The sequence below is a fragment of the Brienomyrus brachyistius genome, chromosome 16, assembly GCF_023856365.1.
Source record: "Brienomyrus brachyistius isolate T26 chromosome 16, BBRACH_0.4, whole genome shotgun sequence".
Lineage (NCBI taxonomy): Eukaryota > Metazoa > Chordata > Actinopteri > Osteoglossiformes > Mormyridae > Brienomyrus > Brienomyrus brachyistius.
Window position 1 is genome coordinate 1,669,664 of NC_064548.1, and position 27,265 is coordinate 1,696,928.

Sequence of the window (27,265 nt, forward strand, 5' to 3'; positions counted from 1 at the left end):
ATAACGTTTAACCCGCAATCTCCCCCCTCCGAAAAAAAAATATATATGTACATCCGGCTGTTTTTGAAAAGGATCTGTTTATTCTGTATGAAATTGGATAAATCAGCTAAAGTGCTAATGTTTATTGTCGTGTTTTGAGGAATCGAGTTGTTTCAAATTACATAACGAAGAGTTCCGTTTGTGCGAATGAGTCGTTGAACAATAGTCAATAACAATATTGACCGAGGCAAGCATTTCTTTGTAACGAATCATCGACTGAACTTGTGTAAACATGGGAGTATCAAGTCTAACTCCAGACAACAGTGGTCAGTATTTCATTATGGTCTCTGATTTTGGGATTGTCCTATAAATATACCGTTACCGTCCTATTTTACTACAACTTGACAACGAACGTACATTCTGATGCATTGGTGGGCAAGTAAATCTGTGGTGGGCAACGTATTTTATATACCTTGGAAACATCATTAGGCATGTTATCTTTAATTAATGAGAGGGTCACAGTCAGGTATTGTCAGAATCCTGTATGTTCTGTAAAGACAAGTAAACTGTTAAATAAGAATTATGTAGTATAAAATGTTTTCACCACAACCTAAATAGTATATTGTATTGTATTGTATTGTATTTTTTTCTGTTTAACTATAGTCTTTTGGTCATACTTTAGGTTTGGTAGTGAACAATCTAATTTTGTCTGATCTCATCAGGCCCCACACTTGACTTATCAGCTCAAAGCCTTCAAAAGTTGGAGCCAGATTTTCCATGTCAGGAGGACACCCACACACTTATCCTGGACCACAATCATATCATCAAGCTGGAGCACCTGGACAAGAGTCACAGGCTTCAGCAGGTACTAGTCTGAGTATGCTGATCTGGCTGTGGGGATTACAGGCCCATTTTTGTTAAACTGTGCTAGACGGACATTTCTCATGTTAGTGCTGATTGTGTTCCTGCTTTAAACTTATGTAAACTTCTTTCCATTGTTATGTGGCAGCTCTCTGTGGCCAATAACCGGCTTGTCCGGATGATGGGTGTATCCCGCCTTACTGAACTCAGGGTGCTAAACCTGCCCAACAACAGCATTGGTTATATTGAGGGACTGAAGGATTTGGTGCATCTGGAGTGGCTCAACCTGGCTGGGAACAATATCAAGGTAATGGTACTATCTATACCATATGATTAAGGCTACATCCAAATCATTTTTTTTTTTGCCATGACGTGACACATATTTGATATTTTCAGAGCTATTTGATATTTTCAGAGCTAAGATCAGAAACCTGATCTTTTCAAACAAGATTTGAGTCACTTGCAATATGTGGTCCTAGGTTAGACACGTACACAGGCACTGAGCTCTGTCATCATCAGCCAGCGCCAACAGTGCAGTAAAACAACAATGGAGGAGAGCTACAGCTGTGACGAAATATATCAGTGTGTACATGTGTGCCATTTTGAAGAACAGATGCGTTCACATTACAGTTAGATACAGGACACATGTAATTGTGAAAGTGAACTGTTAAGAGAGGCAAATACGATCTGAGGAAAAAATCAGAATTGAACAATGAGGCTTGTAATGTGAACATAGCTTATGTGACACCTACAGTATATTGTACCCCTGTGTGTGACCCTGCTTTGATAACCATGTTTTAGGTCATGGATCAGCTCAGCAACTGCTCAGCACTTCAGCACCTAGACCTTTCTGACAACAACATCTCTCAGATCGGTGACCTTTCCAAGCTCTCCATTTTGAAGGTCAGGAGGCAGTGCTCATTCTCTAAAAGAAACCCATAGTCTGGGCAAGGTCTGCGTTTGACATGTCATATGTACCATAGACACTCCTCTTGCATGGGAATATCATCACTACACTACGCACTGGCCCAGCACACCTGCCTCCCAGCCTCCATGTTCTCTCCCTCGCTGAAAATGAGATCAGAGACCTTAATGAGGTAACAGAGAGACACTCAGACATGTCACTTAAGTCATTTTCTGCCCCTCACTCAGTCACTTTGTACACTTTGGCCCTTTTAAGGTGTCCTACTTGGCATCCCTTCCAGAGCTGGAACAGCTGTCTGTCATGAGTAATCCCTGTGTGTTGTCCACACCATCCTTGCCTGGATACGACTGCCGGCCATACATCATCAGCTGGTGCCTGAGTCTGAAGATCCTGGATGGATACATAGTGTCACAGAAAGAAGGGTAAATGTCTGTAAATGACCATGCTGTTGCATATACCTCTACACCAGTATACAATTGCTCTGCTCTTTATTTAAGGCTAAAAGCGGAGTGGCTCTACAGTCAGGGTAAAGGTCGCTTGTTCCGGCCTGGGCAGCATGCGCAGCTGGTACAGTACCTGGCTACTGTCTGCCCCCTCACCTCTGCATCTGCACTCCAGTCTGCAGAGGATGCTAAACTGGAGAAAATTCTTAGTAAACAGAGGTGAGTGAGTGTGGATCCCAGAATGCCATGCTTATGGTGTCATGTGATCGTATCCCAGAATGTTGTGTGTTATACCACAGGCTTCATCAAAGACAGCTGCTGCAGCAGACCCAGAGAGTATCCCAGAACCCAGTGCGGCCCATGCAGCTGGATGTAGAACAGCAGCGCCCTCGCCATGTCCAGCAGTCTGGGCTGAAGGATAGGCCAGCCACACCTGAGACAGGAGTGTCCTGGAAACAGATAGGTGTGTGTCACAGCAGTCCTGCTCAATCCTATAAAACAAGCAATAAGTTTAATCTCTATATACATGCTGTAGTTTTTGAATTCCACAAAGGCTGCTATTGGCATGAAAGCTTCTGATTGTTTTTGTTTTTTTTTTTTTAAGCCTTTTACATATCTACATAAGTTCAACAAGAATCTCTTTATTCTTCTCTTTCTGTGTTTGTGTCTTTGTGTACTTGTCTTCAGCTGAGCCAGCTTTAAAGGTGAACACATGGGTGGCAGGTGATCATTCCTACAGTATAGCTCCTTGTGGCCCCACCCCTGCATCTTGCGGGGAGACTCTGTACCTGGAGGATGTGCAAACGGATGAGGATAAGCTTAGCTTCAGCCTACTCTCCTCTGACTCTGCCTTACTGCACCCACCTGTGACCATGTCATCCACAAAGAGAGAGATGGATGAGCCTGTCTCCTTAGCTACTGAAAGCACAGACGCAGGGACTGGTCAGGAGTATCCTTACACAGAACCTGAAAAAGAGTTGGTCCTAGGTGACTGCTCAGATTGCACCGTCGTGGAAGTGAGCCTGCAACAAGCACAACGGTGTGAGGCTGCAGAAGCTGCGCTGAAGATCCAAGCATGGTGGCGTGGCTACTGGACCCGACGGCACCATCTGCAGGCTAGAGAGGTCCGGGCTGAGATCCGATTGCGCAGGATGCAAGAACACATAACCTTCCTTTCGACCGAGCTGGAATGGTGAGCAAAATTTTCTCCTTATTGGAAAAAGTTTCTCTTACTCGCAAAGCAGTGTGATTTCACTTTCAATATTCTTGTATTTTGCAGCCCAGTTGCTCTAAAGCACTTAAATTAACAAGAACACAAGTCTATTTGAGTAATATAGTATGGGAGCAGATACATGCAGACTGTCCTCTTGAGCCGGGGAAGGAACTTCAGTGCAGGTGCATTAGGCTTTATTAAATTGCCCATAGTGTATGACTGGGCATGTGAGTGTATGTGTGCCCTTTGATGGTCTGACATCCCATCCAGTGTGTACCACAGTTCTTTGCCCCATGCTGTTAGGTTAGGTTCCAGCCCCTAGTTAAATCTGGAAGTGATTAAATTTTGAGATGGACACCACAATATTGAAGCAGTACTACTTAGTGATATCAAAGAAAAGAGCAGTTTTGACACTTGGTATTATTACAGCATTCGTCCATCCATCCATTTTCCAAACCGCTTATCCTACTGGGTTGCGGGGGGTCTGGAACCTATCCCGGAAGCAATGGGCACGAGGCAGGCAACAACCCAGGATGGGGGGCCAGCCCATCACAGGGCACACTCATACACCATTCACACACACATGCACACCTATGGGCAATTTTAGCAACTCCAATTAGCCTCAGCATGTTTTTGGACTGTGGGGGGGAAACCGGAGTACCCGGAGGAAACCCCACGACGACATGGGGAGGACATGCAAACTCCACACACGTGACCCAGGCGGAGACTCGAACCCGGGTCCCAGAGGTGTGAGGCAACAGTGCTAACCACTGCACCACCATGCCGCCCCCAATTTAAAGAATCTTTTTCAATTTTTTTTTTTTAACGTAAAATTTCAGTTGGCTCTCTAAAATTGAAACAATGCTGCTTAGCGGCAGATGGCATTTTACCTAATGAATGTGATAAATGAAAATATTTGGATCTTACTACTGCTTCACAAAAACATATGGATGAAAATCTACACTTGGTTTCAAAGAAATTGATTACAATATAGACTAATTGCTGCAAAAATACAGCAGCAGTGCCTTGTGGCCGTATAGGAAGGAAATGCCATATACAGTATAGAAGATACTTGGGGGTGGATTCTCCCACACACTTAAGTGTATTCTCTCATTGACTTAAGTGTGGGGTTTAAGGGCACTTCTCACACACTTTGTATAGAGAGACGCCAAAATGTATGTATTTATATAACCTTTTAAGCACATTTTGCCACTGACTTAAGTGCATTTTTCACTACGTCGTCTAAAGGGCTGTATTACGTCATGCCGTACTATGCAGTCAAACACAATAATTCCATTTTTGAGACCATTTTGGGATGTCTGCTTCTTAACTCAGTAAAAATATAGTTAATTTACTGGTTTTGTAACAAGAATCATTACTTTATTTCAGGGGTCTCCAACTCCGGTTCTGGAGAGCTATTATCCAGTAGGTTTTCTATCATACCCAGCTTCTGATGAGCCACACCTGTTCCTGGTATTTGCCTGAGAGAAGGTGTGGCTCATCAGAAGCCACATTTTTAGAAAATTAAGATGACATCCCAAGATTTTCTATGACCAGTATATATAAATACAGTGCACTCCACAATTATTGGCACCCCTTGTAAAGATTTATAAAAAGGGTTAGAATAAATCCACCTTTTGGTGAAGTAGCTTCATCTCACACTGAAAAAAAAGAGAGAAATCCAACTTTTTATTGAAATATTTTTTTTTTCACAGAAAAACAAATCCTTCATCAAGAAATGATTATTTTCAACAAAAACACATATGGCACAATTATTGGCACCACAGCATTTAATACTCTGTACAACATCCCTTATAACAGCACTTTGTCTTCTCCTATAACATATTAGCAGTGGTGGGAAGCGCACTTTCGAATCCACGACCAGCACAGCACCATCGAGGTACTCTGAGCAAGGTACTGCCCCCAAGCACTGCTCCCCAGGCGCTGAATTAGCTGGCCCCTGCTATGTCACATTGTCACATATGGGTTAAACGCAGAGAACACATTTCGTTGTTGTGCACTGTGTGCTACGCTCGTATGGTGTGTCAACAATGACAATTAATCATTAAATTCTAATTCTAAATTAGATTGGAGAATACCGAATACTGAGACCATTCCTCTTTACAGAATATCTCCAGATCATCCTGGGTCCTAGGCCCTCTCTTGTGCACTCTACTCTTCAGCTCAGCCCATAGGTTTTCAATGGGGTTCAGGTCAAGGGACTGAGATGGTCATGACAGAAGCTTGATTCTGTGGTCAGTTAACCATTTTTGTGTTGATTTGATGTGCTTAGGATCATATATGCCTGCTGGAAGATCCAGTGACGGCCCATTTTTCGTTTCCTGGCAGAGGTTCTTTTCATTATAGCCATCCTTTTTACGCCAAACCCGCCTGGAATGTTTATAGCCAATAAGGTCCATTTTTGTTTCATCTGACCAGTCGAAGTTGTATTTGCTTGTTTACGGAATTGTTCTGAATGAAGAGGGGGAAAAAGCCAAACTATATGTATTCGTTTTTACAATATGCACGATTCTTACAAATTCATTATCGTAACATCAGTTTTCTCTACCTTCTAAAATTTGTTGGACAGACTCATTATTGTCTATGATGTTGATTTTGCTTCTGGTGTAGTAATCAGTTGTGGAGTAAAGATATGAACATACAGCTTATACTAATTGATTGTCTGCTGTGGGTTACTTGTAGTAAAGTTGAAAGATTTAAAAACATGTTATCTAGTTTGTGTTTTGACCTCTGCAACTACTGTTGCAGTTTTATTTAGGTAAAATGGTTAAAGAATCATTAAATCAGAGTTATAAATTCCATAATTTTAGTGTACCTAATAAAGTACTGTCAGTGGCTCTGCACTAAATTCAAATGCTGTATTTCACTGCAACATTTAGTTTTTTGTTGAAGGATTCTCAGGTTTGTGAGAATGACCTAATATGAGTGTAGTAGGCTTCCGCCATGATTTCATTTTCAAAATAGATGGTTTCTGTTGATTTAAATTAGGTTCACAATGTAAGTACAGTAGTCCAGGTTCCACATTTTACTTGTTGCCAAAATAACTGAGTGCATAACCCCCTCTTCTAGTTTGATGCATTTATTACACTGAATAATACACTGTGGCTTCTTTTTTGGTTTAAGTGCATTGGGTGTGTCTGTGCTGACTGGGGAGAATACGCTTAAGTATGCAATTTTTTTTAAAAGCTTTTTTGACTTGTGTGTGTGTGTGTGATGGGAGAATCAACCATTTGGTCTTTCAGGGCTCTCAAGTCTCAAGCATTGACATGCATTTGAAACAGTTCACATGCTCATACCCACACACCACACCATGTATTTCTCATGCTGAGAAGTAAGGGATAATGCCCACCAAGGGACCCCGTCATTTAAAATTAATGAACGGAAACTAAAGTACTGTGGTCTTCTGAACAGAGGAATGCCATAGAATGCATTTTTACAGTATTTGAAATTATTTTCTGGTACCTACATAGAAGGTATGGAAACGCTGGTAGAAAAATGCCCACAATAAAAGCTGATTCTGATTCCGATTCTGAGAATTGGTTTTACAGGCCCATTTACAACCCTATTATTTGGTCATTGAATGGAACAGACTTGTTTACATTTTTTGCTGGGCTCATTAATATATTGATGAGCTCTGCTTTGATTGTCTGGTTTAAAGTGAGGCACTGTGATGGCTCACACAGAACCAGCATCTCTACAGTCATGCGCCGCATAACAATGTTTCAGTCAACGGTGGACCACATGTACATGACAGTTGTCTAAAAGTAACAGCAGAAAAATTTGTAGTGCAACGCATTACTCACTTATTTGTGGTGATGATTGTGTAAAGAAACCTACTGTACTGCCAGTCGTGTAGAAGTATAACACATACAATTATGTGGAGTACATAATCTTGATACACATAATTGGTGTGCAAGCATGCATTTGCCATGTAAAGCGATACATGTGACAATTTCTATTTGCAACAGCACAAATGCATACTTATTCTGCATGCATTTGCGCTGTTATGACAAGCAATTACTATGCATTTTATACTTTATATCGCAAATGAAGTACACATTAGTAGTATAAAGGTTAAAATTCCCCGGCAAATGTATCCTTGTGCACCAGTTTTTTGCATCCTTGGTAATAAACAACTATGCTACTGGTTTACGTATTTATCATGTTGTATCTTTATCATTATTTTAGATTGTGATCTTTCTGCTTTGCTACGCGTAACTGTAATACTTCCACTTGAGTCTAGGCACAATATTAAGATAGACATAACTTTGTTTTTAGCATTCTAACAAGAACATTGTAATTTTCATCAGTCAATAAGTGATTTTACAATACTAGCTTTGTGATGCAATTTTTTATCAAGGACTCCAAACTGTAAGTGGAGCAGCTCATAAATTTTGTTGTTTGTGATGAATTTGAACTGAAGGTTTTTAATTACTTTAAGTATTTATTTCTTTAGCTAACCAAAATTAAGCTACTGGCAGTACAAAAGCCTTTTATGAATGTCATTATCATAGACTTAGTGATGTTGTTTACTACTCCTCTGCTGACTTGGGGTACATTTCCCAAAACAATTGTAGCTAGCAATGTTATGTAACTCGTGTGTGTGTGTGTGTGTGTGTGTGTGTGTGTGTGTGTATTATATAACCATTAATGGAACTACTGAAATTTTATATATGCAGTGTACGTAAACAGCAGGAGGAGGAGAGATTACAGAGGATGGTACAAGAGGAGGCTGTGAAGTTTCTGTGGAAACAGGTGAGTCCTTAGGAATCATACAACCAGTTAGGGCCAGGTATTGCCAACTAGCCAATGGTACATTCCTGATCACGATACCAGTGTCACGATTCAATATGTCACAATGCATCACAATATTACCATTGTATCCAGATGGATAACATTCCAGGTTTGAATTAGTGGAACTACTGAAATTTTAAAACGGGCCAAATTTATTTCACAGTCATTAACACCTTTTTCTCGGCCAAGGGTGACTGCATTTATTTGCACACATTTGTTTAAAATGGCACATATGGAAAAAACATTTTAGAACGAAAGATCTGATTTTATTGTTTCGGAAGTCAACACTTCACTGCATTTTTGCATTGCAGTGCACATAGCATCTGTTACACAAACAGCATATTTTTAATCAGCAAATGTTGTAAAAAGTTGTAAAGTGAAACATTTGACTCTACCAAAGTTAACCAGTACTGCAATCATTTATAGATGTAAAGGTTCAAAATATCAATGCAAAATCATGACAAATTGAATATATCAATGAATTGCAGTATTGATATAGCTCTACTATCCGTATATTTGCACTTTATTTCTCTGTCTTTTCTGCTCATTAATTCACGATTACACATCCCTTCAAAGAGAAGTAGTTACAGGTAGTCAGAATGAGTATATGAAATGTTACTACATGTGCTTGTTGGTTTTTGTTCCAATGTAACCTAAATAGAATATGATATTGAAAAAATTAATATAAGTAAAGAACTATTGTCGCTAAACAAGTATATTAACAACGATTGTAACTAAATACAAGTAACTGAAAAGTAAATTAATAGAAGTTTATATGCTGTTTAACACTGTAAGAGATGTTTACGTTCGTAATTGTTACAGAGACTGGATGCATGGCTGGGTGGATGCTGCCAAAGGCCAGCATTGGTAGAAAGTATTGTACAGCGTATATCTAGCCTAGGATCAGATCAAAATTCAAAGTTAACTACTGAATGTGCATTGCTATCACGCCGTCATAGTCTAAATAAGTAAGTGGAACATCGTAAACGGAGCATTTCTACTTATTCTGTAAGCTCCTTAATAAAGTTGGCACCATAGTGGATAAAAAAGCATGCCATTTTAATATAGGTTTTTGTTGTGCGACTGGATTGTCAGAGATTTTAGGAAGATGTGCTTAGTTTTAGCAGTTTGGCAGTTTGAGTTCAAAGACACATTCCACCACAGAGAGCAGTATTGGGAATAGCGTGATGCTTGGCTTAACATTCATAGACAGACATTGCTGTACTTAATAACAGACTAGTGTCTTCTGTGTGTTTGCAGCTGCAATCTATGCAGGAATGGCAGCGCAGTATGGAGGAGCGTCTGGGTGCTTTCGGGGGCATGCCTGTGCCCGCTGCTGTTGAGCCCCCTACACCAGACTGCAGCAGTGCTGCATCCCCTTACCCTGCCCCTGGTCCCTTGTTCCTGCCTGACTCGGGCTTTCAGTCATCAGGGCTGCCACATGGAGTGATAGATATCCTAAGCAGCGAGCCTGGAGATTTTGTGGAGACTGAGGTCGAGGATCAGGACTGCATTCTTCTGCAGCAGTACCTCTGCTCTGTTCAGCAGTGTGAGGATGAGGAGCAGAATAGTGAGGGGGACAGTGGCATTAGAGGGTTACCCTTATCTCCAGCTCCCCAAGATGAGCAGCCTAATGAATAAGTACCAGCAACAAAAAAGCCTGGTATTTCTTCAGACCCCACAACCCTGATGAGGAACCTGATGTGGATTTCATTATTCATATTGACTGTTTGAAGTCCTGCAACTGAAACTATACTCTGCTGCAAACAACACTGAAAAGACCAATCATCTCTAAAGCTGCATTCCATCTTCACGGTGATGGTCTTATAATATATAATGCATGTAAAAATCACAAATTGTGTCTTAATAATGATACCTCCAAGAATTGCCAAATGCCTGCTGTATGCAATAAGTAGCTGGCCTAGAGGTTTATGCAGTACGAAGTGGGCTCAGTAAGGAAGGTATGTGATCGGAATAAATGGAGACAACCATTTGTCTGCATGGATTCCCCTGATGTCAGCATGCTGAGGAACACCTTTTGCCAAGCTGTACTCCTATCTTAATAGTACCTCTTTGCATGACGAGCTTATAGTTGCAGCATTTTCTGCATGTTAGGAAGTTGTCAGCTTTGATATTTCAAGGAATACTGGGTATCCGTGTTAAGCAGTGGTAATGCACTTAGTCACAGGCTTGTCATTAATCCACACCAAGTTCTGTAAAGCTGCTCACAATATCTTTTTTTTATAATAAAACTTTGTTGCTCCATCTGAACATATGAAATCTTGTGCTCCACTGTTATTACTCCTTTTCCTTCAAAGAAGTATAACCAGATAGGACTGTCCTGCCCTTCAGGGGAGAGTCCTACTTGATGTGTAGCTAATGCCCTCTTAATTATTACTTTTTGATTGTTTGCTAGATATGAGTGAAAGATTTAATAAAAGCTTCTAGGGACCCTTATAACTGGACTGTTAGTTATAATTACCCCACACTTTTGTAATTTGCTTGTTTTTGTATGAATGGTTTGCCTTACTGGGGCAGCATGGTGGTGCAGTGGTTAGCACTGTTGCCTCACACCTTTGGGACCCGGGTTCGTTTCCTCTGGGTACCCCGGTTTCCCCCCACAGTCCAAAAACATACTGAGGCTAATTGGAGTTGCTAAATTGCCCATGTGTGTGTGATTGGTGTGTGAGTGTGCCCTGTGATGGGCTGGCCCCCCCCACTCTGGGTTCCCTGCCTCGTGCCCATTGCTTCCGGGATAGGCTCCGGACCCCCCATGACCCAGTAGGATAAGCGGTTTGGAAAATGGATGGATGGATGGGTTTGCCTTACACATTATGGTACAATATACTTGCAATTTCAATATCATGCCATTTTATCAGTATGAACAGCATAATTACATATTAAACCTAATAATTATATTCCCCCAATGGGAGACCGGTCTGCCACCGCTGCAGACACTTTTTCGTTAAGCTGATAATGTATAAAGTGAAAAATGGAGCTACCTCAAACTTTGCAGAGGCATTGTACCGGTGGATCTCTGCAGCGCTCAAATTTTGAGACAAATCACCCCAAATTGGAAGCAACATCTCTTAGTGGAAGCAAATGGAAGGGTAAGTGCAAATGACATTTGACCTGTGAATATTAAGTCAAAAATTATTTAATGGATCTCATTACTGCTTCACAAAAATGATTAATGGATGAATATCTACACCTGATTTAATTTTGAGAGACATTTGAAGCAGCAGTGTTGTGTGGCAGCAAAGGTAGGAAATGGTAGCTGTACGCTATAGGTATTTGACAGACCTTTTTCAAACTTTGCAGACATATTGTATAGGTGAATATCGGGGGAAAAGTCTCATTTTGAGAGAAATTGCACCAAAATTGCATCAGAGCTACTTGGGGATTGCAAAGAGAAGGGCAGCCTCAGACATTTGATCTTTTCAGCATGATAACTGAAAAAAATTATTTTTCCGATCTCTTCCAAGCCTTGCAGACACATTGTATGGATACATATCTGGACCTGTTCATATTCTGAGACAATTTGCACCAAAACTGAAGCAACGGCACTTAGTGACATTAAAGAGAAGGATGAGATGATAAGAGGCTTATCCTTGTGAACAGAATAAGTCTGTTACTATTACTGTAGCACTTTGGGCTACATTTATGTATGAACGGTGCTATGCAAATAAAATTTATTATTACTCTATTTCTTACTACTTCACAAAAACATTATATGGATGAAAATGTATCTGAAAATCATCCCAATAATACTCTAAATCAGGGCTGTTAAACTCCAGTCCTGGAGGGCCGGAACCCTGTACAGTTTTTGGTTTACCCTCATTTAACACACCTGATTCAACTCCTTGTGCTAATTACCAAACAACTCTTGAGCTGAATCATTTGTGGTGGAACAGGGAAAGAATTAACTGCATAGGGCTCTGGCCCTCCAGAACTAGAGTTTGACACCCCTGCTCGAAATCAACTGAAAATTGTGACCTGGGCTAATTATGAGCTAGAGTCAAAAATGTCAAAGTAAGTTAATTTTTGCCGAAATTGAGATTTTCCCAAAAATGAGTCCATTAAGTCATCATCTATTGATCCCAATAATCAAAATAGCAAATAAATACCTTGAACCATCATAATTTTAATGTTTTGTATGGGCGTTGTCTTCAGAAATTAGTCCTTTTTCTTAAAATTTCTTAGAAAATCCGTGTTTTTCTCCACTCACTCGCAGCATGACTGGGAATCGCCCCACCGATTGTTTGGTATCACCGTGCAGCGAGGCTCGCCTAATTTCTAAAAAGTTGCATAGAATTTCCAATGACAGCACTCTGAACCAATAGAACTCCATTTTATAAAGCCCTGTTGATGTACACAAAAGTGGCTTGTTGCTAGCCGGGCGTTGTAACGTTGTAATTTTTGTGTTGTTACAAGCACCTTAAGAGTATGGTTGCTATGGTGTTTTGATTTGGAACATTCGGAAAACTTTAAACTGATTTTTATCAAAATTGACTTTTCCAACTTTGCTGACTTCTAAGGGATGTAACTCAGTCATTTTTTGTCCGATTCCAACAAACCATACATCATTTTGAAGGTTATAAAAAGGAGAATCTAAAAATAATAATATTATAAATACTTTTCCTCATTCCGACTCATTTTGCCAGCACGGGTCACAATTGTAATTGTAGGACAGAGGGCAGCAAAGGGTGAAATCTAAACGTATTCTGTGGATATTTTTGTAAACTTCCCAAGAACATTGTACAGCTGATTTTCTGAATATTCTATAATAAAAAAAATTTTGTCACCATCCTCACATTATCGGTAGCAGTTCGGTAGCCTTTCAGCAAAATATACTGGGGGGAACTTATTCGTATCTGGGGAACCAAATAAATATTCTGACCATGCACTCAGACCCCAAGCTTCATTTTCAACTTCATATACACTATATGGATAAAAGCATGGTTACACCTGGCCATTTCATCTACCTAAATTTCTATGACATCCCATTCTAAATCCATAGGTATCAATATGGAGTTAGTCCCCCATTGCAGTTATAACAGCTACCAATCTTCTGGGAAGGCTTTCCACAAGATTTTGGAGTTTGTGGGAATTATTGTCTATTCATCCAGACTGGCTCTCCAGCCACCAGAAAAAAACTCACACAGGTACATTCGGACTATCGGTTGATGCTGAGATATCACCTGCCGCATGGCAACCCTCAGGTTCTCATCCCTGAGGTGGTTTGTTGTGTGGTGGTTGTGGCAACACACTTTAATCAGCGCATGCTCATTATCTTATCATCCAGAAGAGCATTTGTGAGGGATGTCATTTGAGTGAAGGCCTGGTTCACAATCTCCATTCTAGTTCATCCAAAGGTGTTCAGTGTGGTTGAGGTCCGGGCTCTGTGCAGGAAAGTCAATTTTTTTCACACCAAACTCACTGTGTTTATAGGCCTGGGTTTGTGCACTGGGGTACAGACATTCTGGAACAAAAAAGGGGCATCCACAAATCGTTCCCACAAAGTTGGAAGCATAGAATTGTCCAAAATGTCTTGGTATGCGGAAGCATTAAGAGTTACCTTCACTGTAACTAAGGGGCCTAGCCCAGCCCCTGAAAAACAACCTCATACTACTGTATTATCCCTCCTCCACCAAACTTTATATTTGGTACAAAGCAGTCAGGTAGGTAACATTCTCCTGGCATTCACCAAATTGAGACTCACTATCTCTATTTTTATCCTCCTTTTATATACTATCATTTATACCTTTATTTTCTAGTCGCTTGTACTTTTTCTCCTGCATTATTTACCTTATCATATTTATCTATGTATCACTATATCTTTTCCTTTTTATTAATTCACCATTCATAATTTTACTCACTATACTTTAAGATGTCACTATACTTTAACCTTTTCCTCATGCAAATTTATGAGATCCATCCATCCATCCATCCATTTTCCAAACCGCTTATCCTACTGGGTCGCGGGGGGTCCGGAGCCTATCCCGGAAGCAATGGGCACGAGGCTGGGGACAACCTAGGATGGGGGGCCAGCCCATCACAGGGCACACTCACACACCATGCACTCTCACATGCATTCCTACGGGCAATTTAGCAAGTCCAATTAGTTTATGAGATCCATGATAGCATTTCCTCAGTTCCAGTTTTTATTGTCAGTTCCTGTTCTTTATTATTGTGTCTATTCTTTTATCATTTGTTTGTTTGTTTACTTATTCATTTATAATTGTCTTTCATGTCTTTTATCCCTTTATTTTACATAGGGTGGGTGAGAGTGGCAGTAGGGGTGGGTTGATATTGTTTTCATTATGTAAAGCATTTTGTGTTGCATTGTGTTTGTAGGAAAAGTGCTATGTATCTAAAGTCTGATTGATTGACAGATTGTTATGTACATAGACATAAATAGCAGTGTTGTTGACAGATGTGTAAGACAAGGTTGTTTCAAGGTTGTTGCTGTTTTAATTGCTGCAGAGGAGTTCCTGAATCTTTTTACATTTAATTTCATCGATGCTGAGTGTATTAAAATTGGGGAGAATCTTTTTAAGGAATGAAGTATAAGTGCCTTTTCCTGAGCCTTTGGTCTTTTGGTTAACCATATTAAATGTATACTTTTACCACTTCATAATTCCAAAAGGCTCCCCATTTCTGAGGTGGAGGTCAAACAGTTTGTAAGATACGTTGACATTACAGTACAATCAGTAAATCAACTTAAGACAGAATGGTAAGCAACTTTTCCATCAAGACTGAAAAAGCCAAGTACTTATCTAACAATTGGCTTCAACAAGATCTCATCCTACAGAGTCATATCTTACATTCTAAAGTTGAAGGTGCATCAAGGCTGGTGTATCCGGCTTTGTCCTTATTTGTTGATTCAAACATGGTTTAAGGTACCAAGTACAGCTACAATAAAGGCATTCTTCTTCTTCTAAAATGCCTAAACAAAACTGTAAAGTTTATAACTGTATATCACTCTGAAGAATGAATACCAGGACAGTGTTAACTAAAATTTGTTAGATGTTTTTTATTTATTTATATTTATATATTCGCTAGTGACCTGAAAATTATATTTACAGCTGGGGTCATATGATTGAGTGCGGAGGTTGTTCTCAGGGTATGTCAAGTACTTTTCATCTTGAAACTGTAAACTTGAACAAAAATGTGCTCCCCCCCCCATTATTTAATCGCCATATGTCAGAATTACTGAGAATATAACTAAAATAAATTTAAAAACTCAAATTCAAATTCAAAGTAAAAACTTCAGAACTTTACTCATATTGACCTCTTTTTTTACCGTTATTACCCCAACTCCCAGTCTTTGTCCCTAAACTGCAAGGTGTGAATGGAGCATAATCTAGTGGTAGTTTTTGCAAAGTACACTATACGGACAAAAGTACTGGGACATACCTCGAGGGCAGGCTTTTTAAGAACAGCTGTTAAGGTAACAGCTGCTAACAGTAGGAACATGACCATGGGCTAAAATCAAAGATATTAATTTCCGCCTGGTACTAGCCATGGCCTTTACAATTAGCCCTAGAAAGGTCCCTAATGAAAACCCTGCATTCCTACATCATTGCGACTCTATTCTCAGCATTTATAAAATATTTTTTGTGCCTGTAAATTTTTAGATAAGATTAAAAATTGAGAAGTTTCAATAGGTACAAGTAGTTTTTCCTCATGAAAAAGGATATCAAGACTGTCAGCATTTACATATCAAATTATGACGCATCTGAGTTGCTGTATATACCCAGAACACAACTACAGGACACCATTTACTCATCCCACACCCCGGCAGACACACTTGTGCTATAGAGCATTATACTGTACATGTAGTATTCGAACTTCACCTGACCAGATGCGTGACTATTAATAATCCAGACTACGTATCTGCGCTGGATATCACCGGCACACCACGCGCCTTGTAGGCGGAGCCTGCATGTCCGTTATAGCGAACAAAACTACAGCTAAAAGCAGCCCTGTGGACCAAATTGTTTGTCAATTATAAGCGAAATTCCGTTATATGCGAGTCCGCTATATCCGATGCTCTTTTGCATGTTCTTAAAGGCTCACGGCCGGGACCAGCGGACCTAGTCTGTTATAGACGATAAGCGAGTCCACTATAATGGAATTTTGCTGTAATTATTTTGGAATTGATTAGAATGCTGACACATGATTTTTATAGGCTTTATTATATTCATTATGTTGCAATCTCAGCTCTGTTCTCCATATGATGGAAATATCACCCAGAGGATTACTTCAGAAAAAATGGTTTTTATTCTCTGCTTTCTCGTCTTGCTTTTACTCACAGCGTTCATACAGTGATCCACAGGCACAGTATAGGGTTCCATTTTTTATATAAGTATATATAAGACTTATTCTCCCGCTAATTCAAACAAAATCATGTCTTTTTCGTGCACCTTACAGGTTAACAAAATAATTAAATCAGATAATGTAAAATATTATGATAGATGATGGCACATAATTCAATAGATTACATGACATAAGTAGTAAGATTTCGTCCGACGGAACGATCTTTTGCGACTCCGTTCCCACACGTCGGACGTTCTTTGAGACAACGCTTAACTAAGCGAGACAGTTAACCTGGTCCGGAGCAGACTTGTTACCATGGCAGCTCAGCTGGGATTCATTTAAGACACACTGATGGAACGGAACTCCCACTTAAATTAACTTCGGTTCACTATACTGAAATGGGCCGCGTACGCACAAAACAAAGACGCAATGACGCGCATGCGCAAAAACAAAGACGTCACTTTATGCTTTATGTTACATGGGGAAGTAGGCAGTTTCAAAACAATTTTTAGAAATTTTGCCTTAAGTGACTTCACTTTTCTTTGGCACTGGAGCCACGTTCTTTTGTGTTCCCGTTCGGAACAATTGTTTCGAAAACTGCCCGATTACGATATGAGCCTTCCAGTTTTGCCTGAACATATTTATCTCCACTAATATTTATTAAATCCAGCGCTTCACTGTCCCTCCACTGGTCAACTTCTGGGCTCTCCTCCATGTTTTGGCACTCTGACTTATCGTGACTTCCGCCAGCGCAGAATTGTAATGAACGTCGATCGAGAGTGACGTAAAAGTCTGCATGAATTCCGATTTCGCTGTTCAGATTGAGGTCGCATTGCAAAAAATCAGACCTGTATTTGATTTATGACCACATATTGAAGTGGCCCAAATCGAATTCCATGTGACTTGTGCTGTTCACATTGTCATGAAAAAATGTGATCTGAATCACATATGAGCAAAAAAAAAAAAATCGGATTTGGGCCACATTTGTCCTGCAGCGTGAACATAGCCAAATGCAGGGAAAAGTATCTAACGTCAACCAATCAGGGACAACCTTTTATTTTGTTTCCAGGGTCATGGGAAGGTTACGCCTACACGTCCTGTTTCTAGTGTTTCTGTGTTTGGAGTTCTCTCGAACTTTCTGAGCACCGCTTTTTCGTTATAATGAAGGACAGCTTTCTATTCGATGTTTGTGAGTAAAGCACGATTAACAGTGATATTCTGGAAATAACTATACGCCTGAAATGCAGAAAGTTAATTCATTGGATGGACTGCGGTTTATGAAAATCCAGCAATAGTTTTCCAGAATGTTTGGATGTATAGTGGCCGGTAGATTGGTGAGTAAAATAAAATTACATATATTTGCAATATTTAGATGACAATTTAAAAAGCTCGGCTTAAAATGTCTATGTTGCTTAGCTCATATATGATCGTTGTATATCTCGTACCAGTCACATTGTGTTAAGTTGCAGTAGTATTTGTATAAGTTGATTTAGCATGTTGCGTTGTTTATGTTTAGCTGTATCTTAGAGGAAGCCTTAAGTATATTTTATATTTAGTTTAAATTGAATCTGGGAACATATTTATAATACTATGGAAATTCATGTCTGTGTTAAAATTAATACTTAGGCTTAGTATCTTAAGTGATAAATTTATTAGTTTTTAAATACTTGAGATAGTAAGATCAACTTAAATTTTGAGTAGCTCTTTACCTGTCCTCAGGATTGCCGTCATGGTGTTAATATTAGATATAAGCATTTTTCCCAGTCATCTTTATTGCACATGTGGAACTGCAGCAGTCGTCAGTCTAGTGCTTGTTTCAGGTCCAGACAGAGCCACAGCAGGTGGCCAGTGACAAGTTTGTCTTCAGCCTGCCAGACTGTGAAAATGTCAACCATGTGGTAGTCTTCATGCTGGGCACAATGCCCTTCCCCACGGGCACAGGTGGGGCAGTCTACTTCTCCTTCCCGGACCCCAATACCAGCCCAGTGTGGCAGTTGCTTGGTTTCATCACCAATGACAAGCCCAGTGCCATCTTCAAGATTTCAGGCTTGAAGGCAGGTGAGTGTGGCAAGTCCAAGTACGGCTTATATTACACTGATTGATGCTTGCTTCACCTGTCTTGTGCTGCTCAGGTGTGGGCGGAGAACATCCCTTTGGAATGATGTCTGCACCCCACATGCCCTCAGTGGCCCAAGTGGGTGTGTCTATTGAATCCCTCGAGCAGCTGGCTCAACAGACTCCTCTATCCAGCGCCACTGTCTCTACTGTGGATTCCTTTACACAGGTGCAAACACCACCACACAAGCACATGCACATTAAGTATGACTCCCTCTCTATCTCACATAATCAGTCTAACTTATGCAGGTTATCATTTATTGTTGGTAGCATTGGGTCTTATATAGGACAAGCTCAGTGGACATTTGATGAATAAAAATGTCCAACTCTTTTTCTTTCCATGCAGTTCACGCAGAAGATGCTGGAGAGCCTCTACAACTTCTCCTCTTCCTTTGCTGTGTCTCAGGCTCAAATGACCCCCAACCCATCAGAGATGTTCATCCCTGCCAGCTCCGTCCGTCGATGGTAGGACCATTGATACCAAATGTCTCATGGGCCTTCCCTGTAAAGTGCCTCCTGTTAGAGCCAGAATAATTACAAGGGAAGTGAAATGAATAATACAAAAGTAGTGACACTAGCTGTGTTGTTTTTTTACTTTTTTGTCTGCTACATTTCCCAGCAGTCCTATCTATATTGTGTTGATTTGTGTTTGAGTAGGTCAGGCTATCCAAGATTGAAAGGTGGTGTTTGGTTTGTTGGTAGTGTCATGGTTTTCCTTTCTGTGCCAATCAAGAGTTAGGAGATGCGTGTGTAATCCTGCAGCATCACACTCTAATGCATCCATGGAGGTGCAGTCAAGGTTGGGCATCCTGCAAGTGTGCCACAAACAATCAGTTTGTTTATTTTTTATGCATATCCTTATCCACTACTTTCTAGTACTTCATAGGCCAGTCACGGGGCCTTCCCTTCTTCATCATCACCTGGCTTTACTCACCCTTGGATCCCCCTTCCACAAAAAAACAAAAAACACAACCATCTCTGAAATAACTTGAAACCGACAAAAGTTTATTGGCATCCCTTATTGTTTATTCCATATTAAACACAAATCATATTGTTTAATATAATTAAACAAATGAAAATGGCACGGACATAAAAGATGGTACCCTTAATCTTTTGTGGCACCACCTTTTCCAGCAATCACTGCCCACAAGCGATCTCTGTACTTCACAATGAGACGTCTGCATTTGCCAACAAGTAGTTTGACCCACTCTTCCTGAGAAAACTGCTGAAGCTGTCTCCAGTTTGAAGAGTGGCATCTCCGCACTGCATTTTTCCGATCTTTCCATGGACGTTCAATAGGATTAAGATCTGGGTTCATGGAGGGCCATTTAAGAATAGTAAAATGTTTTTTTTCCCCAGCCATTCTTGAGTGCTTTTAGCTGTATGTTTTAGGTAATTATCCTGTTGAAGGACCCATGACCTGAGACTGAGTTTTTTTTGACACTGGGCAGTATGTTTCACTCCAGGATGCCTTGGTAGTCTTGACGTCATTGTGCCCTGCACAGATTCAAACTTCCCTCTGCCAGATGCAGCAAAGCAGCCCCAAATCAAAACTGAGCCCCCTCCATGTTTCATAGTAGGTTTGGTGGTCTTTTCTTTTAAAGCTTCGTGTTTCCTTCTGTAAACATAGAGCTGATGTTACAGGCCAAAAAGCTCCAGTTCTGTCTCATCAGTCCAAAGGACATTCTCCCAAATACTTTGGGACTTGTCAACATGCATTTTGGCGAATTCCACTATGGACTTTTTATGTTTATCTGTCAATAGTGGAGCCCTAATGGGCCGTCTTCTATGGAACTCATTATTGTCCAAAATGCTACAGATGGTGAGATCAGAAAGTGATGTACTTTGACCGTGCAGCTCAACTTGAATGGTTTTGGATGGTTTCCTTGGCTCTTTCTCTACAATCCGCACTATCCTTTTGATCAATCTGGGGTTGCATTTCCTCTTGCATCCACGTCCTGGGAGGTTGGCTACAATTAAATGAACCTTATACTTTTAAATAATATTGGCAACTGTGGTCACAGGAACATGAAGCTACTTGAAGATGGTCTTTCAGCCTATACCCTTAACATTGTTATCTATAATCTTCCTTCTGAGCTCCTCAGACAACTCTCTCCTTTGCATTCTCTGGTTCATGTTCACCGTGGTGCACACAGTGATACCAAACAGCACGGTAGCATGTTCTTTCCCTTTAAATAGGCTGAATGACTGATAAAAAGCTTGACGCGTCTGTGATACTATTTAAGGTTAAACACTTGAGAAGCTTGAGAAATGACTATAAATCAAGGATAAATAGTATTGTTAGGGTTACCAACAAATCTGTCCAGTGTTTCCCCTACCATTATATTAGGGGGGCGCCCTGGCCCCCCAACGGCACCTCCCGCCCCCCCTTGAAGATCAAGTTAATTTGATTTAATTTTATTTTCTGTATAGCGCCAGATCACAACAGAAGTAATTTAAGGTTACCTTTCATATAGAACAGGTCTATAAAATAAAAAAAAGCTACTTAGTTTGTGTATCTTATTTACACAAAATTTTTGTCACGCGGTTACAATTCTCCTCTGCTTTGTGTATCGTGCATGGCGGAGTTCCGCCCTGATGCGCGTGCACAGACACGTGTGCGCACACACAGGTGAGCACACTCCCACCAGTGGACAGGGAGCGCGCGTCGGAAAATGTGTTGCACCTGAAAGGCAGACAAAAACATCTGTGTTTAAAAAACGCTCCCAGGAGACCATCTTGCAGCCTGCATGCGGATCTCAATAAATGGGCCAGACGTTTCTGACTTCCCGTATCAAGAGGCTCTAGAAATGTCCTTCCAGAAGCCAGAAAGATACACTGCAGTGACATTTTATGGATAATTGTCATAAAAAGAAATGTTAGTTCAGTTGTCATATTGACTGCTGTCATTAAAAGAAACACATGAAGACCATGAATCCTGTCAGTGTCCGTCTGCCCCTCCCCCCAAAAAAAGCTGTAAACCTAGGAAAAATACTGCTGTCTACACCTTTTTAGAATATCTTTGTAAAATAAACAACAAATAACTTCTTTTCACAATTTTATTGGTTTACTCTATCACATACTAAAGGTATGCAGGTGTACATTAGACAATTACATGTAATTGAATGACTTTGTAGGAGAAATAATGCTTTTTTAAAGTGTTTAATTACTTTAGTGTGCTGTAAGGGTACCAACACATTTATCTGTGTTTGTATGTGCATGCATATATATATATATATATATATATATATATATATATATATATATATATATATATATATGTATATGTATATATATATGTATATGTATATATATATGTATATGTATATATATATGTATATGTATATATATATGTATATGTATATATATGTATATGTATATATGTATATATATATATATATATATATATATATATATATATATATATATATATATATATACATATACATATATATATGCACATACAAACACATATGTATGTTACATATTTTTTGTAATTGAATTATTTGTGTTACTCGATGCATCGTTGCAGCCCTACACAGTACAGAAACCGCTTTACGTAAGGTGACATATGATCTCCTTATGGCTGCAGATTCTGGTAAAGCCAGCATATTTCTCCTCCTCCTAAGCTCTGCATTTCACACTGTTAACCATAAAATCCTTCTCTCCCGCCTCGCTGATATTAGTATTACTGGTGCTGCTCTTACATGTTTTACGTCATACCTCAGTGACCGACAATATTTTGTTTTCATCAAGTCACACAAATCTGATACTGCACCTCTCACACAGGGTGTCCCCCAGGGATCAGTTCTAGGCCCAACACTCTGCACCATATATATACTTCCCTTAGGTCAAATTTTACGTCACTATGGTCTCAGCTACCACCGCTATGCTGACGACACTCAATTGTATGTAAATGCTGACACTAGTACATCCATGCCACCATCTTCGCTAACTATCTTTGCGAAATCACACACTGGATGACTCAAAATTTTTTACAGCTTAATGTTGATAAATGGAAATTCTACTGGTGGGCACTAAAACACTTCTATCTACTCTGTCTAAGATAATTAATGTTAATGGAGTCTTAGTTGTACAAGTACAGTTTGTAACCTGGGCATAATTTTTGACCAGTTTCTCAAATGTCAGTCACATGTTAGCTCTCTGGTACAGACTTCATTTTTCCAACTTTGCAATATCTCTCTGTCCACTGTCCATCTCTGTGTTGCGGATACTAGAACACTAATCCATGCATTCATCACTACCCACCTTGACTATTATAATGCATTGCTTTGTGGCCTCCCATCAAAACTTCTCAACAAACTACAGTATGTTCAGAACTCTGCTGTCCATTTGATAAAACATATGAGAAAATCCACCCATATCACTCCGATTCTTCCTCTGGTTACCTGTCACTGAATCAAATATAAATTTTTACTAGTCACCTACAAAGCTCTCCATGGACTTGCCCCTCACTGTCTGTCTGACCTTCTTCTTCCATACACCCTAGCTTGCACACTAAGATCATCTGGCTCCAACCTTCTTACTGTACCTAAATTCAGACTATCCCTTGTGGGTGGCAGGGCGTTCTGTGTGACAGCACCTACACTATGGAACACATTTCCTCACAGTCTGCGAGAGATACAGTCTCTTAACATTTTCAAGTTTCAGTTGAAGACTCATTAAGAATAAAGTCAGGAGGATAAGGGCTCTCTTCCACAAATGGAAACTAACTAATGATTTCAAAATAAAGCAGGAGTATCTAAGTCTACAGGTTGAGTTAAAAAATAACACTAGACTCACTAAGAGAAATGTAGAAAAGAAGATTGCATTGGACGCTAAGTATGACATTAAAAGTTTCTTCCAATACTTTAACTCCAAAAGAGCTCTAAAAGCTGAAATCACTAATCTGCAGGATAGTAAGGGTCTTATAATTGAAAATCTAATTGATATAGTAAATTAGTTTAATGATTATTTCACACGGGTGTTCATAAAAGAGAACTTGCCACCATTTAGTACAAATACAGTGTCTATGACCAATATATGTATAACTGAGGCTGATGTGGTTCTGATCTTGATTTAATTAGCGACTGGGCTGATACCTGGCAGATGAAATTTAACATAGATAAATGTAAGATAATCCATGCAGGGAGCAGAAATATAAAGCACAGATATTTTATGGGTTCCACTGAAATAAAGGTAACTGATTATGAGAAAGACCTCAGTGTGTATGTTGATACTTCCATGTCCCACTCTCGCCTGATAAGATTTTATCAACTCTGAGCTATTACTTAAGTTCTCCCCAAATGAGCTTGATGGGCCAAATGGCCTCCTCTCATCTGTAATTTTTCTTAATTTCTTATCAGGCACCTGAGCCATCCAGAGTATTCTTCTTAGCCTTTTATTTTAAGCTTTGCCAAAATTTTAAAGCCAGCTAACCATCCTTCTATTACTGTTATTATTTCTGCTTTAAAACAGACTATTGTTTTCTACTTCAGTTGAGTGTAGTTCATCTCCCACTACTGTAAATGTATGGCGAATTTCTTTTGCCAACATTTTTACTGCCGTTTCATATGTATTAACACCTAACTGATTTATCTAATATACTATATACTGTAATATGCTTACTTTGTTAGGATCTGTATCTCACACTCTCATTCCTCAGTCATTCCTCCAAATACACCAAGCAGACCTCTGTGGTTCCTCAGGGCTGTATCTCGAGCTGCAGCTAGACCTATGAGCTCAAACATCTTAGAGCACTTTTCCACCGCAGCAGATACCGTACCTTTGGTACTTTGAGAAATTAGTTTGGTACTTCAAGCAGATGATTTCCACTGGTGTAAAATCTCTGGTATCAGCACAGATTGAAATCACAATGTGACGTGGGTTAATTTGCACTGAATTCGAAAAATGACTGTAGTATATTATAGGGCTGGAAGATGTGTGATATTAATACCAACATCCCATGTTATTCACATTAACTTGCATCGACAGTGAGCTATAAAACAGGTTTACCTTCAATTCTGTATAGACATTACTCAGAGATTTAAAATTTTGCTGTACATTTTAACCCGTTCCCATTGCTTAATCTTTTTTAAAACATAATAGTGGCACAAGCTTATCACTATTTTTTATATACATATTATAACTGCTGAATGGTATATGATGCACTTGTAATACAAAGGGTTTTACAATGTCTTTCTGTGTTTCCTTAAATCCGTACTTCATGTATTTATATGGTTAACATACAGTGCAGTAATATATTGGTACGATTAGATGCAAGCTTAACAATAATGTCATATTTTATGAGAGCATTTCTCAACCCATTACTTGGGGACATTTTTGCTGTCTCCAAGCATCCAGCTAATCAAGAACACAGAATACCTGGTACAGATATGCTGGGAGCTGTGATGGACTGTCTTGTGGTATCTGAGTACTGGGTTGAGAAACATTGTTTTATGTACATGCCCAAAATAAGGTGGGATACACATGACCACAGGTATGACCCCATGTCTTATATTGAGCCAAGCTAATTGACATATATTATTTCCTGAATTATTCTGATTGGGTTTCTCACATACTATGCTTTTTACTCTCTACCTTTTTGCTCCAGGTATGAAAACTTTCAGAGAAGAATGAACCAGAACCCAAACTTCTGGAAGACATGAGATTGTGGAGAAGTTTTTAAATGATTAATTAAAAAAACAAAAAGGGTCCATTCAATAAAACACCCATACACCCCCTGCCAGAATAAATATTAATATTTGTTTGCCTTTTAATAAAATAAAAAATGTAAAGCATTTTTATAGGTGTTTGACATGAATTACCCTGCTGTGTATGTAGATACAATTTTTTTTTTTTGTTTTTTTGCATCCAACCTTGATAAAACGAGACAAAATTCTACTCAACTCTATGGACTCTTTGTGTGCGTGTGTGTCAATGTGAAAAAAGCTTAATATCCCAGAATAGCTTCAGAAAACAACATTTCTCTTGCACTTCCTTGTTCATAAATATATTCTTTTTGCAATTGCATGAAATTGAAATTATAAACAAACTTTTTCTTCTCTATAGAAACCCAGTATAAGTAAACTGATTGTTAGTAAAACAAACACAGAAACAAAATTTCTCTCTCATGAATTCTCTCCCAAATTAATGTTTCTCACATTTTTTAAATAACAAAAATCAGCCTATCTTTACGTCCACATTTGTTTTTGCTCATGTATCCTTTAATTTTGTATCCTTTGATCTTTACTGATTTATTCTATATTGTATTTTATATTGTTATATTAACAATATAATGGCAAAGCAGTATTTTTTCGAAATGTAATGTTATTTGTGGTTTTCTACACCTTGGTATTTTGTGTGTGTGATCCAGACTGCCTTCACCAATTTTCCATTTTAATGATTTTTGTCTTTGGGTTACATTTTTATTTGACAGTGGACAATATTTATCACCAAAAAGGAGGGTGGGGGGTTCCCAGGTTGCTCCTTTGGAATATTAGGCTGGTTTAGCTTTTTTCCAAATTAATTATGTGGCTTACTGTATTTAGCGAGGTTTTTTTTAAATAACTTTTTATATTTAAAATTTCAGTTTTGTAGTAGATACCCCCACGTTTGGATTTTCACAATGTAGATACAATTTTTTATTTTTACACGGTGTACTTTTGAGGTCGTCATATATATATATATATATATAAAAATAAAACCTGCCTTGGGACATTCAGCTTCTCTCAGCAGAAGTTGGACTTTGGAAAGAAGTACCTGTTGATCTATCCATCCATCCATTTTCCAAACCGCTTATCCTACTGGGTCGCGGGGGGTCTGGAGCCTATCCCGGAAGCAATGGGCACGAGGCAGGGAACAACCCAGGATGGGAGGCCAGCCAATCGCAGGGCACACTCACACACCATTCACTCACACATGCACTCCTACGGGCAATGTAGCAAGTCCAATTAGCCTCAGCATGTTTTTGGACTGTGGGGGGAAACCGGAGTACCCGGAGGAAACCCCACGACGACATGGGGAGAACATGCAAACTCACACACATGTAACCCAGGCGGAGACTCGAACCCGGGTCCCAGAGGTCTGAGGCAACAGTGCTAACCACTGCACCACCATGCCGCCCTGTACCTGTTGATCCAAAGGCCAATCTTCCTGTTGTCAGAGAAACTTGTATACAGGCTGAAGCAGGTCAAGCAGATGGCAGCAGGTGCAGATATACTCATGCACATAAGTACAGACAAATGCATGCTCAGTTTGAATAGTCATAAGGTTAGCTTTATCTGCAACTTTTGGGGCATTATTTATATCAGGTGGTGTAGTGGCATCCCCACTACCACGTGAGTTGTGGAGGGAGGCAGTAAATGAGTAATTAACTTGAACAGCTTACTATTCATTCCAAATGATTGAATATTTCCATATATAAGAATACATCTAGAAAACTTCTTCCTTTAAGGCCTACCACGTTTTAAGGGTTGGGGCAAACAGTGTGGGGCAAACCTCCCTGAGCCTGAAGTAGAATGTAAGATTGAATGCTGATGAGACTGATATGTGTGTGTGAAATGACAATATAAGAAGGCCTATGATGTCATC

The 27,265-nt window shown here is 39.5% G+C and overlaps 2 protein-coding genes across 3 annotated transcripts; both read left to right on the forward strand.

The window, feature by feature from the left end:
- Window positions 1-27: 27 nt before the first annotated feature.
- On the forward strand, window positions 28-10,516 carry cep97 (centrosomal protein 97). Of its 2 annotated transcripts, none has more exons than XM_048979028.1 (11): window positions 28-305; window positions 702-844; window positions 989-1,147; window positions 1,642-1,743; window positions 1,824-1,937; window positions 2,021-2,187; window positions 2,263-2,427; window positions 2,508-2,671; window positions 2,896-3,400; window positions 8,122-8,197; window positions 9,497-10,516. In XM_048979028.1, exons 1-11 carry the CDS (start codon window positions 272-274, stop codon window positions 9,875-9,877), a joined length of 2,010 nt encoding a protein of 669 aa, XP_048834985.1. In that variant the 5' UTR covers window positions 28-271; the 3' UTR covers window positions 9,878-10,516. The 2 variants fall into 2 exon arrangements, with proteins under 2 accessions (XP_048834985.1, XP_048834986.1); XM_048979029.1 differs by lacking the exon at window positions 28-305 and adding an exon at window positions 314-429.
- Window positions 10,517-17,617: 7,101 nt separating this feature from the next.
- Window positions 17,618-25,576, forward strand: hikeshi (heat shock protein nuclear import factor hikeshi). Its single transcript, XM_048979072.1, has 5 exons — window positions 17,618-17,892; window positions 18,379-18,616; window positions 18,691-18,842; window positions 19,020-19,138; window positions 25,287-25,576. The coding sequence occupies exons 1-5, from the start codon at window positions 17,863-17,865 to the stop codon at window positions 25,339-25,341; spliced, it is 594 nt and encodes a 197-aa protein (XP_048835029.1). The 5' UTR covers window positions 17,618-17,862; the 3' UTR covers window positions 25,342-25,576.
- Window positions 25,577-27,265: the final 1,689 nt, after the last annotated feature.

Bases quoted from the DNA above. Each gene is read 5' to 3' on its own strand.
- cep97 (XM_048979028.1), top strand. From the start codon at position 272: ATGGGAGTATCAAGTCTAACTCCAGACAACAGTG. The intron at 845-988 runs GTACTAGTCTGA...GTTATGTGGCAG, and splicing joins AGAGTCACAGGCTTCAGCAG to CTCTCTGTGGCCAATAACCG. The intron at 2,672-2,895 runs GTGTGTGTCACA...ACTTGTCTTCAG, and splicing joins AGTGTCCTGGAAACAGATAG to CTGAGCCAGCTTTAAAGGTG.
- hikeshi (XM_048979072.1), top strand. From the start codon at position 17,863: ATGTTTGGATGTATAGTGGCCGGTAGATTG. The intron at 18,843-19,019 runs GTGCAAACACCA...CTTTCCATGCAG, and splicing joins CTGTGGATTCCTTTACACAG to TTCACGCAGAAGATGCTGGA. The intron at 19,139-25,286 runs GTAGGACCATTG...TTTTTGCTCCAG, and splicing joins GCCAGCTCCGTCCGTCGATG to GTATGAAAACTTTCAGAGAA.